Source organism: Panthera onca, chromosome X (genome assembly GCF_046562875.1).
Source record: "Panthera onca isolate mPanOnc1 chromosome X, mPanOnc1 haplotype 2, whole genome shotgun sequence".
NCBI classification, from domain to species: domain Eukaryota; kingdom Metazoa; phylum Chordata; class Mammalia; order Carnivora; family Felidae; genus Panthera; species Panthera onca.
In genome coordinates, this window is record NC_138357.1 from 116745355 (window position 1) to 116758541 (window position 13187).

General features: G+C 43.5%; 1 protein-coding gene across 4 annotated transcripts in view; it reads left to right on the top strand.

Annotated features, from left to right (window-relative positions):
• CTPS2 (CTP synthase 2) overlaps window positions 1-13187 on the top strand; it is a 105956-nt gene that overhangs the window by 26465 nt on the left and 66304 nt on the right. For all 4 annotated transcript variants that reach the window (XM_081793010.1, XM_081793011.1, XM_081793008.1 and 1 more), the window contains 5 exons: window positions 3375-3491; window positions 3988-4071; window positions 4954-5034; window positions 7952-8103; window positions 12225-12357. In XM_081793010.1, the coding sequence (XP_081649136.1) occupies window positions 3375-3491; window positions 3988-4071; window positions 4954-5034; window positions 7952-8103; window positions 12225-12357 (567 nt within the window). The remainder of the gene's footprint in view (window positions 1-3374; window positions 3492-3987; window positions 4072-4953; window positions 5035-7951; window positions 8104-12224; window positions 12358-13187) is intronic.

Consider the following 13187-nt stretch of genomic DNA (forward strand, 5'->3'; position numbering starts at 1 on the left):
GGTACAGGGATCCCGCACTACCCAATGTAAATTTAGGCAGTTGAGGGGGAGGTAAAGAACTTTTCCTGAATCTGCTGGGTTTTGATTGCTTTTAATTCAAAATAATCATGGCAAGGTGGCATATTTCTGGGAGACCTGTCCTGAACCCCTTCAACCCCAGTGCTGTGTGCAGGGAGCTGGGCTTATGCCAGAGATAGGGTAGGGAGCAGGGCAGGTATGTTCCTACTCTCCTGGGGCTTATAGCTAGTGGCAGGAAACAAGTGCGCACGCGAAATAACAGCACCTGGTGCTGGGTTAGTAGGAAGGGCACAGACAGTGCTCTGACAGGGAGCAGTGGGAGGGAGGCTACTCTAGGTGGGTGGCAAGGTCTGGCTTTCTGAGGAAGACATAGCCTCTCAGGCTGAAGGATAAAGAAGAGATAGGTGTAGATAAATAAAGAAGGAGGGTAAGAGAGCTTAAGGGGCAGGAAGGAAGAGAGCGGCCCATCTGAGGACCTGAGAAGCCAGTGGGGCTGATGCACAGGCAGGGTGTGTGGGGAGTGGGGGGGCGGGGGGAGGGCGGCGAGCAGGGGCGTGAGATGAGATTAGAACCCTAAGCAAAGGCCAGATCATGTAGGGTTTTTGTTGGCTGCCTAAAGGAATTTAGATTTTATTTTTAGTGAAGCAGTGAGCTACTGAGGGTATAAGCACAAAAGAGATATATTGTGAGGTTTTGTTTTGTTTTAATATTCTGAGTTTTTATAAGGTCACTCTGCTGGTGTGTGACAGATGATTTAATTGTAGGATAGGAGAGGGGAGAAGCTAGGAGACCATTTGGAGGGGGAGGGGGGGCAGTCAGCCAACTTTTTCTATAAAGGGCCAGATAGTAGATATGTTTACCTTTGAGGGTCAGAGAGTCAACCCTGCCATTGTAGTGTGAAAGCAGCTACAGACAGTATATAAATAAATGGGCATACCTTTGGCCAATCAATAAAACTTTATATATAAAAGCAAGCAGTGGGGCTGTAGTTTACCACCCCCTAGTTTAGATTATTGCAATAATCCTGGCAAAAGGTGGTGTTGGCATGAGTGTCTAAGGTGGTAACGGTGGGCATAGAGAGCAGGGGAGAGATTTTCAAGAGGTTTTACAGGTATGACCCACTGGACTCAGTTGGATGAGGAAAAGTGGAGATCAAGGATGATTTCCAGACAGCTGGCTTGAACCAGTTAGTGGGAAGAGACGCTTTTGCTGAGATGAGGAGACACGCGGAGAAACAGGCCAAGGGGTGGGGGGAGTTCGGTTTGGGACACGGTAAGTTTGAGTAATTGTTGAGCCATCCGGGATGTCAAGGACTGTTGGCTCCAAAACCCAGTTGTGCTGGGAAGACAGGCCAGGGCTCGTAGTAGATTTCAGACCTAGTCAGGTAGCTGAAGCCAGACAAGATGGTGGGTTCTGGGACTGGGCCCACCATGATCTCTTTCCTCCTCAGCGTCCGGATCATTCCAGTTAGTGTCTAAGTTTTACTCTTGATTATTGTTCTTTACCTCTGCTAGATTTTTGTCGCTAAATTCTGAGCTCCTGAAGAGCACATTGTCTTAAATTCTTCTCAGCACCTCATTTATAGTGTTGAGCATGCAGTAGATTGTCACATGCTAAAGAAATAATTTTAAAATCCAGGTGATCTCTTTAAGTATTTAAATATGGTGAGGATGCGTAGGTTAAGGCAAATTTTATCCTAAAGTAAATGCTTACTTTAAAATGCCTTACTTGTTGGAAGCACATTGTAAATTAAGCTAACATTTATCAAAGGATTACACTGTCAGGAATATTCTTTCGGCACTACCTGATTCAGAAAGCCAGCATGTTTTAATAGCAGTTGTTTAATTCTAGTAATATCACCATCGCAAAAAGAAATGTTCAGCTGCATGCAGGGGTGTGTGTGTGTGCGTGTGTGTGTGTGTGTGTGTGTGTGTGTGTGTGTGTGTATACACATGAAAAGGGGGAGAGAGAGTGAGAGAGAAAGAGAGAGAGAGCACAAGGTATTTCACCCCTAGGAACTAGCTGATCTCACTCCTCAGTGGCCTATATTGTGGATCTTTTTATCTGCTTATGCATTCCCTTTTCTTAAAGCCTTCTTTTTTTTTTTTTTTTTGTAAACATTTAAAAAAAAATTTAAACTTTTTTTTCAATCTTGGTGAGATGAAGCGTTGACAGCTTTATAATGGTTCCCCATTTTTTTGAATGGGGGGATTTACTATCTGTAAAGTGAATCAGTAATAGCAGAATTCATTTACTTAACTTAGTCTCTGTCTCCACACAACAGGATCTTATAACATGGGAATCAGGTCATTCTTTATTCTTTTACATGTTTTATTTTTTTATTTTTGAGAGAGAGCACATGAGCAGGGGAGGGGCAGAGAGAAGGGGACAGAGGATCTGAAGCAGTGATCTGTCTACACTGTCTACGCTGACAGCAGTGAGTCCGATGTGGGGCTCAAACCCACGAACTGGGAAATCATGACCTGACCTGAAGTCGGATGCTCAACTGACTGAGCCATCTAGGCACCCCAGGAGTCAGGTCATTCTTAGAGCCCTCCTTGACCTCGCTTTCTTCCTCCCCCCTTCCTTTTTTTAATTTGAGAGAGAGAGAGGCGGGGGGAGAGAGAGAGAGAGAGCAAGCCTGGGCAAGGGACAGAGGGAGAGAGAGAATCTCAGGCAGGCTCCACACCTAGTGCAGAATGGGATGCAGGGATCGATCATGAACTGAACTGAAACCAATAGTTGGGTGCTCAACCAACTAAGCCACTCAGGCGCTCCGTTTTCTTTTCCCTTCGTGATGTTCTCTGCTTATTCTCTTACCTGTTTACCTGGTTATGTTACACTGTATCCTTTCTTCTTAGTTTACCTTCTAGTTTCCATTTTCTCTTTCCTTTGTTTCATCTCCTTAAATGTACGGTGCTTTTCCTTTTCATATCAAACAGTTTTAGTGACGCTTAATTTATATATCATACATTTCACTTGCTTTAAGTATACAATTCAATGATTTTTGGTGTGTGTATAAACCTCTGTTTTTGTGCTGTTTATTTTTTTAAGTTTATTTATTTATTTTGAGAGAGAGCGCCCGTGAGTGAGGGGGGGATAGGGGCAGAGAGAGAGAGAGAGAGAGAGAGAGAGAATCCTAAGCAGGCTCCATGCTGTCATCACAGAGCTCAACCCAGGGCTCAAACCCACGAACCATGAAATCATGACCTGAGCCAAAATCAAGAGTCGGATGCTTAACCGAGTGAGCCACCTTGGCGTGCCCTGTCTTGTGCTCTGTTTATTAATAATGTTTCTGTTAGTCTATATACTGTGGAAGATCACATGTGTTTTTGTTTTTTTTTTCCCATTCCTAGTTGGGTGGCACCATTGGAGACATTGAAGGGATGCCGTTTGTGGAAGCATTCAGACAATTCCAGTTTAAAGCAAAAAGAGAGAATTTCTGCAATATCCATGTTAGCCTAGTTCCACAGGTGAGCTTTCCAGATAAGTATATAGACAGCAAATTCTTTCTTTTTTCTTTCTTTCTTTCATCTTTTTTTTTTTTTTTTTAAATTTTCTGATAGAGAAAGAGAGCGTGCACATGTGTGGGGCAGGAGCAGAGAGAGAGGGACAGAGAGAATCCCAGACAGGCTCCACGCTGCCAGCACAAAGCCTGCCTCCGGGCTCAATCTCACAGTTTGTGAGATCATGACTTGAGCTGAAATCAAGAGTTGGACGCTTAACCAACTGAGCCACCCAGGCAGCCCTGTGGACAGCAACTTCTAAAAGTCTTCCTATGATATTCTATTTGTTCCACATTTTTAAAAAGGAGATAGAAGTTTATTGAATACACTGCAAGGGAGCAGTGGGCAGGACAGCAAAAGAGAAACTCTCTGCCTATTTATTCCATATTTTAAGCTAGGGAGCCATTCATTATCCAGAAGAGCTAAATATCCAATATACTGACAGTGACCCATCTCTTTTCAGCCCAGTGCTACTGGAGAACAAAAAACCAAACCCACACAAAACAGTGTCCGTGCGCTGAGAGGGTTAGGCCTGTCTCCTGATCTGGTGAGTTAAGGAGAGTGAGTAAATTTCTTGGAATAGGACCTCCGTTTCTTGATCTATAGCATCATCTAAGTCCTTTCTATCTCTCAAATGGTTCCTTCGACATTGAACTTCGTGTCTCTGGGGGCCAGGGGAGGGACAGTCCCATATCCTCGAGGGTAGCTTCACACATTTCTAAACTGGCGCTCTGTTCTCCTCAGGGTCCTCATGCGATTGGCCACATTGACAGCTGGGCAAATGCAACATCTTGTCATTTTTATGGTCCTTAGGTCTTTTAGAGTGAGGTGGGACCTTTGAGATTTTCCTGAGGCCCACTAGGGTGGGCTGTCACTGCTCTTACTTATAACAGGTCATCCAGTTATCACCAGAATAGTCTAGATCAGAGGTTAGCAAATAAGGGCCTGCAGGCCTCCTGCCCATAAATAAAGTTTTATTGGAACATGGTATCATCTGTTGCTTACATTTGTCCACAGCTGCCTTCGTACTGCACTGCTACAACTGAGTAGTCAGGACAGTCACTTCTTGAGTTGCAAAACCTAAAATGTTTACTCTCTGGCCGTTTAGAGAAAAAGTTTGCCAACCCCTGGTCAAGCTCTGTTCTTATATCTAAAGAAGCAACATTTGTGAGCCTTCCCTCTTGTTTACTAGAGATGCCTGGACGTTTTGAGTTCTTACTGGTAGATTTGTGTTGAGTTTGATTATACTGGCTTATATCAGTGCTCAGGTGTTTCTATGAGTCCGGTGGAATACCCAGAATGAACAGGTACATACTTGGTCAGGTCTCTGGTTGAAAGAAGAGATTAATATAGCATCCTCCTGAAAACTAATGGTGGGACGAACAGCTGGGTTCCTGCTTGCTGACCTGTGCAAAACTGACTTTGACAGATTGTCTGCCGGAGTTCAACGCCTATCGAAATGGCCGTGAAGGAAAAGATTTCAATGTTTTGTCATGTGAACCCTGAACAGGTTAGTGCTGCTCTTTCGATTTTATTGCTTTGCAGGCACTTCTGCTGATGCTAATGTTTTGCATCTCTTCAATTATCATATTACTTTTCATGGCATTTATGAAAGCTTTGGGAGATTCATATCCGGCCACAGCTCCCTTGCCCTGAAGTGAACAATGTGAGAGACTCCTGATTCCTTAGGTAGATCACATGTTTCTTTGCATAATCACTCCTCAAGTTACAGGTACAAAGCCAGGTGGGCTTTTTAACTTACAGTCAAACCTCTGGAGAGAGAACCATGTGAAGCCTGCTTATCGTCTGTTTATCTTGTCTTTCCGGGACACTTATTGCTTTCACTGCGATTTCTCCTTTGTATGTGTTACAGCTCGCTCCGTCCAGACCACACGTTACATTGACATTCACACTATCACTTCTGATTACATCAGTGGTCTCAGTTCAATTCATTGCTACAGAAACTGTACGGTGATTTGGGCTCACGTCCTCTGTCCTGCAGGACTTTCCATTTGGGTATCTGAGAGCTTTTTCTTTTTTCTTTCATTCTCTTATCTGTCTCTTGTTTGCAACGAGGCTTAGGTGTAAGGGATCAGAGTTGGCTATAGTTTACAAAGCGATATGAATGGCACTCAGGAAAAAGGTGAGGTTTGGCAGGAACCTTTTGTTTTCTTCAGATTAGCTCTGGGTTCTTTGAAGCCTAAAACCCTCTAATTGGATTTCTGTATCTCTGGAGGCAGTCTCGTGCACAGCCTCCTGTCTAATGCTTCCGGGTCAGCACACATGTCTGAACTATTTTGAAAAATGTGATGGCAGGTTTGAAGGACTCTCCTGTATTTGTATGTCATCAAGCCACTTTGGTTTTGTTCTGTTGTTTTTTGTATCCTTCCTATTGGTACATAGTACTTTGTGTCTGTGTTGTATAAATACAACTTGGTTACTGAAATGGAAGGAGGATACAGTTTTCAGAGTTGGGTTACTGAGAGCTTTGAGAACAGAAGAATGCAAATTTCTGACCACACAGAGCCTGTTTTCTACAGGACTATAGATTCTGAAGAATGCCCTATCCTATCAGTCCACAGGCTAGTTTATTAGCCATTTTTCAGCACGTTATTATTTTCTGATGTGAGTTAACGCTCCCATTTCTTTGTTCCAAGTGAGGCCCAAAAGTCCTCTAAGTACCAAGTTGGTGATGTCCAAACAGCTTAGGAACCCTTGGGTGGATTTGGCAATGGATTTGGGGAGACTGAACACACAGAGTTAGAAGAACATTTCTTTGGCATTGACTTAGAATGTGGCAGACCCTTAAATGCCTGCCAGCAGCCCCTCACATGTACTTAAGAGGGGGATGAAAGTTCGTTAGGATAGATGTGAAAAACAACCATAGCACCTGACATTTAAAGGAGCCATTCTCCTCTAACAGGTGTAATTAATTTGGCTGGGTTCAATATGTACTTGGAAATGTATCCAAATGAAGGGAGTAGACAAAAGCACTACACCAGCAGCAACAGTAACAAACGAATGCACAAGCGAACCACATACCCACATTTAGAAGACACAGTGTACGTGTTCAGTGTTACTGCTTTAGCCTAGACTTAGAAGGTGATGCCTTGGGCCAGATGTCTTAGATATTGACACATAAAGCATCCGTGTTCCAACACCAATTCTCTGACACCAGCTGGGGTCCTGCACTTCAACTCTGACACTAACTACCTGGAGTGAGCATCAGACTCCACAGATTTGAGGGCTGAGGTTTTTTTTGTTTGTTTTTTTAAAAAAAATTTTTTAATGTTTATTTTTGAGAGACAGAGCACAAGCAGGGAAGGGGCAGAGAGAGAGAGGGAGACACAGAAACAGAAGCAGGCTCCAGGCTCTGAGCTGTCAGCACAGAGCCCGAAGCGGGGCTCGAACTCACGAGCTGTGAGATCATGACCTGAGCCAAAGTCAGATGTTTAACCGACTGAGCCATCCAGGTGCCCTGGGGGCTGAATTCTTTACAAGACTTCCCCCCCCCCCCCCCCCCCCCGACTTCAGACACCAAAGTTTCCAGTGTCCCCAAGCCACCTCCACTCCTGCCTGGTTGACTGCTAATTTGGGGCTTTCCATAACCCCTTCAGGTTCGATAATTCTCTAGAACGATTCATGGAACTCAGGAAAATGCTATACTTACTATTGTCATTTTATTATAAAGAGTGCAAATGAACGGCCAGATGAAGAGATACGTAGGGCAAGGCCTAGGAGGATCCCAAGTGCAGAAACTTTTGTCCCCATGGAGTCAGGCTGTGCCACCATCCTGGTACATCTGTACGTGTACCAACCGGGACAGCCCCCTGAGTCTTGGTGTCCAGAATTTTTTTAATAGGGGTTTCATGAGATAGGCTTGGTTGAGTAAACCATTGGTCACATGACTGAACTCATGCTCCAGCCCCCTTGCTGTCCTCGGAAGTCAAGTGGCTGAAAGTTCTAGCCTAACTTGGTTGGGTTTTCTGGTGACCAACTCCCATCCTGAAGCCATCTAGGGGCCACCAGGAGTCACTTCATTAGCATAACAAAGATAACCCTACCCCTGTCAGGAAATTCCAAAGGTTTTTAAAGCTTTGTGCCAGAAATTGAGAGCAAAGTCTATATATATATATACATATATATATATATATATATACATATATATATATATATATATGTATATATATATATATACACATACTACCACAGCATCCATGTTTCCCAATTTAGAATAAGGAGTTCAAAGAGTTTCATGATTAGATCAAAGTAAGCTTGTATTAATTCTGCCTCTTGTTTGAGTCACTGGGCTCTTGCTTTTCCTCAATCAATATAAATGAACTACCATGTCTCTTGAGTTTTGGCTCATTCTTGAGGCATATTTGTGGTGTTCCATTTAAATATGGTGTTTTATCATCATTAATCAGGTCATATGTATCCATGATGTTTCTTCTACATATCGAGTACCTGTGCTTTTGGAGGAACAAGGCATTGTCAAATATTTTAAAGAGAGATTGGATCTGCCCATTGGTGATTCTGCAAGTAATTTGCTTTTCAAGTGGAGAAATATGGCTGACAGGTACGTGAAAGGAATTACTAATGTAATCTTGAATAATTCTTGGGTTTCGGGGTAGGACTGAGACATAGCTTGAAGGATATCTATGTCACATTCCGCTTTCTGTCTGTATATGTTTTGGTCTGGAGTTATCTAAAGCTTCAACACATTGTTAGAGTGTTTTGCTATATTCTTTGAAGATTTCTGGGGCTTTTGATTTTTTTCTACTTAAATGAAAGTGAATTGAAAGAATTTGGATTCTGGAATGATTTTTTGTTGTTGTTGTTAATTCTGGAAGTATTTGGATTTATTAGTTTATTTCTTAGTTTTCTGAATACATATTTTATATTTTTAAACTTTTTTCCTTTTTTAAAAATTTATTTATTTTAAGAGAGAGAGAGCATGAGCAGGGGGGCAGAGAGAGGGAGAGAAAGAATCCCAAGCAGGCTCCATGCTGCCAGCACAGAGCCCAACGTGGGGCACGAACTCACGAACCATGAGATCATGACCTGAGCCGAAATCAAGAGTCAGACATTTAACCTCTGAGCCACCCAGGCACCCAGTTTCTGAATATATATATTTTTTCATCCCTGCCGCCCCGTTTCTGAATATTTTAAACAGGTTTAAATATCACAGGTTTTTGTTATTGTTGTTTGTTTTGCTTTGTTTTTTAAGTTTATTTATTTTTTAGTAATCTCTACCCCCACTGTGGGCCTCGAACTTAGAGCCCCGAGATCAAGAATTGCATGCTCTTCTGACTGAGCCAGCGAGGCACCCCAAAAATCCCTTTGAATGAGAAGTTTAGGCTATATCATTATTGTTCCCTCCTGCAGTTATTAACTATCAGCATTGTTATCAAAACCTCAGATAGATAGGTTCTAGCTTTTTTTTTTTTTTTTTTTTTTTGGGACAGAGAGAGACAGAGCATGAACGGGGGAGGGTCAGAGAGAGAGGGAGACACAGAATCGGAAACAGGCTCCAGGCTCCGAGCCATCAGCCCAGAGCCTGACGCGGGGCTTGAACTCATGGACCGCGAGATCGTGACCTGGCTGAAGTCGGACGCTTAACCGACTGCGCCACCCAGGCGCCCCGATAGGTTCTAGCTTTAAGACAACGGTATTCATTTCAGCAAGGTTTGTCTCATTTGAAGCCATATGGAAATTAAATCCCTATCACCTGTTTGTTTTACTAGATGTAGACAAGGCCTAACTCTGTGAAGTCCTGACTGCTGGATTTTTGTGCAACTTAGGTAGAGGCAACAGGTGCAACAGTGACAAACACACATACACAAATATTGAATCATTATGTTGTATACCTGAAACCAATATAATGTTATATGTCACTTATATCTCAATAAGAAAATGTAAGCTCTGGCATCAGGCACTCTGCATTCAGGCCCCAACTTTTCCTCTCACTAGCTGCGTGAGTTTGGGTGGATTACTCAACCTCTCTGGACCTGCTTTTGCATCCATATATAACAGGGGGATACTAGTACCCACATTGAGATAATTATGAGAGAAAACACATTAGACCTTAATCTCGCATTGGGCCCTGGGTATTGGTTCCTCGGTGTTACTGAGGTTGGTAACAATAACTAAAATGGTTTGATGGTGACAAAATGACTGCCTTTGGTACATGACCCATAGTTTGAAGTTCTCTTGCCCTCTTACTTAAAACTTTAAAAAGAGTTTTAGAATTGCTGGGGCAAGTAAAATCAGGAATAAAGTGCAGTTTCGGAACTCAGGTGCTCTACTGAATGACGATACAGTTAAGGAATCAGTCGCTTTACAGGAATTTTCTGAGTAGCTTGGGGCTGATCCTCTTTAAGCACTAGAAATTTGAATGTTTAACTCTTTTTATTGGAAATAACTCTAAATTACTCTATGCTGCTGTGCTTTTTAAAGCCAGGGTTTGGTTTTCCTATTAGTTTCCTGTGGCTGCTGAAACAAATTACCACAAACTGGGCCGCATAAAATATGAGAAATTCATTCTCTCACAGTTGTGGAAGTCAGAAATTCACAATCAAGGCTTCAGCAGGGTTGGTTTCTTCTGGAGGCACTGAGGGAGAAACTGTTCCAGCTTCTGGGGCTACTGGGAATCCCTGGTGTCCCTTGGCTCGTGGCCACATCACCCCAGTTTCCGGCTCTGTCATTGCATGGCCTTCTCTGTGTCTCTCCTCTCCTTCTCCACTTCCTCCTCTTCCTCTTCCTCCTCCTTCTTTTTCCCCTCCTCCTCTCTGCTTGCATAAGGATGCTTGTCTTTGGATTAGGATGATCTCATCTCGAGATCCTTGACGTAATTGTATCCATAAAGACCCTTCTTCCAAATATGGACACATCCACAGGTTCTGGGGGACATATGTCTTTGGAGGCCACCATTCAGCTCACTGCGGTCTTTAAGCAAAAGGGATACTGAGCATCGGTCCCTTGTGGTGCTGTTGGTTTATTGGTAATGGTGGTATGTAGACAGCTATAAGAAAGCAAATCGAGGTCACAGGGCAGGCTCATTCATGGAAGTCCAGTGCTGCTCAGAGGCCAGGGGTCCCTGGCTGAACTGGATGGCAGAGCTCGCCTGGGACCTCCGCCCAAATTGGAGGTGGCTTCGCCTCCCCGGGGACCTGCCTGTGGGGTGAGCCTACGGACTGGCTCATGGCAGCCTCTGTGGCTGGCCTCTCACACCTAGTTAATGGCCGAGTGGAGAGCATGTGGGAGCTGGGCTGGTCTGGACAGGGCTCCGGGAGCCTCGTCTGCAGCCCCAAGAGGGAAAGAGTACGAGGGGAGTGGGCTCAGGATACATATCCTTTCCCAATGGCAGCCCTTCTCCCTGGGACAGGTGGCCCAGTGGACTTCCTGTCTCACCCAGCTGCCGAGTGACTCCTCCTCCCCCGGATAGACCAGACTGAGTGACTAGAAGGAGGAGCTGGTAGTGTTGACCCCAGTCCTGCTTCCTTCCCGGGACCGGAGCCAACGTCCCTCCTTCAATAGAGGGGTGAGACCCAAGGGTAAGGGCTCAGCCCGACCGCTGTGCTCTGATGGGGTCACGATCGCCAGTTCCCTGGGGCCAAATCTGGCGCGGGAAGCGCTTTCCTCTGACTTGGTATCGGAATCTTGCCTCGATGCCACTTGCTTTGTCACCTGTGTCCTTTCTGCAGCGATGGGGTGAAGCCCGGGCAGCCACGCAATCTCCAGAGCGACATAAAATTCAGGAGCGAGCTAAAGATTTAGTAGGCTTTTCCCAGGTGCTTCAGTCACCTTCCCAGAAAGCCACCTTTACTGTCAGTTTTGACTCCTTAGCTTCTTAGGTATTTTTCTCCTCCTCACCTGCCTGCGATCACATTTCTCTGGCACACTTAGCAGATGTTGGTAGGAAAGAGGGCTACTCCCGCTCATGGCAACCTTTCTCTTCTAAGGTGTTTGGGGATCACCCTAATCATCTTCAGCCCCTAGATGACATTTCTACGTACGTAGTACCAGACCAAACAATTTTCAGGTTCGTTGAACAGATTTTGTAACAAAAGCAACAGTAAACGTCGTGTCTTTAATGGTAAAATGTGATTGAGCATCTTATGTAGAATGGCATTTTCTCATAAAACTGATCTAAATGGCTTGTAATATTTTAAAGAGTTCTCTTAGTGCCATTCTTCAGGCGTGCCACGAATAACCTGGCTTTTGTGGGCCAGCTGGGACTGTAACCATTTTTAACATTAGACAGTTTGAACGCATTTTCTTATATAATGTCACCTTACAAAGTTAATATTGAAATGTTTCCTGTTGACATTCACAATGCATTTTCTTATACAGTGTCACCTTATAAACGAATTTAAGGACAGCTCATGTTTATGAGATGGGGAGAGCTTTTTTATTTTTAATGCTTTTAGCTTTTTCTCTGATACTCTTTCCTTGGATTTATATCTGTGCCAGCTTATGTGGGCCAATATTGGGGTTTCTTATGATTTTGCAATCTGTTGGCACACAGATTTTCATTCATTGGGGGTGGGGTGGGGATTTGAGTCAAGTACATCCAGTTCGAGGCTCATCTGCCCTTAAGGTTTTTAAAAAGTGCCTTGGGAAAAGAACAGTGGCTGTCATTGTGTTTGTGATGTTATATTACATGCATATAACCTTTAAACTTGTCTTTCATCTCAGGTATGAACGATTGCAGAAAACGTGCTCCATAGCCCTGGTTGGCAAATACACCAAGCTCAGGGACTGCTACGCCTCTGTGTTCAAAGCCCTAGAACATTCTGCTTTGGCCATCAACCACAAGTTGAATCTGATGGTGAGCCCCAGCTGGTCTTCCATATATTTCAGTCATTCGCTGTGACATCTCGTGTTTCAGAGGCCCGTTGTGTCGAAGGATCCCCAAGACAGCCTCCAGGATTGATGTCACCAGGAGGACTCACAGTACTCAGCACATAGCTGGACTTGTGGCTAAGATTTAATACAGTGGAAGGAGAGAGAGCAAAGTCAGCAAAGGGAAAAGATGTATGGGAGGTCTGGGGGAATTCATATTTGCAGCTTGAGTATATTCTTTGTCTTTGTTAGATATGGAAATTGTACATGCTTAGTGTAGGAAATTTAAATAAAGCGTCGTATGAAAGGCAGAAAGTAGAAGGTCCTTCCTTCCTGAAATCCTACTTCTCTCTTGTACCTGTCATTACCAGTTTAATGCATATCTTTCTAGACAAATACACACATATGTGTATATTTTTCTAGATAAATACACACATACATATATATGCATATATATGTATGTATGTGTATATATCTATCTATATATATGTTATACTTAATGATATTCTATACAGTTATACTGTGGTTTAAGCAAGCATTATCTTGATTTAAATGGTGAACCTTTATATAATGACCAAAAAGATACATTTATACATCTGAGAAATTTCATAACTTCCAACTAAGGACCTATGTGACTTTTCTCTCACCTGTCTAGCCCCTTCCTTTCATGATCACTTTTGATTTGTGGTTTTCCAAGGAATACTTACTTCTCTTCTTGCTCTTCCTGCTCATCCAAGTTCCCCACCCCCTCGTAGAAAAAAGAAAACAGCAAGAGAAAAATTGTTAGACAGCAAACTTTATAAAGCCTTTAAAATT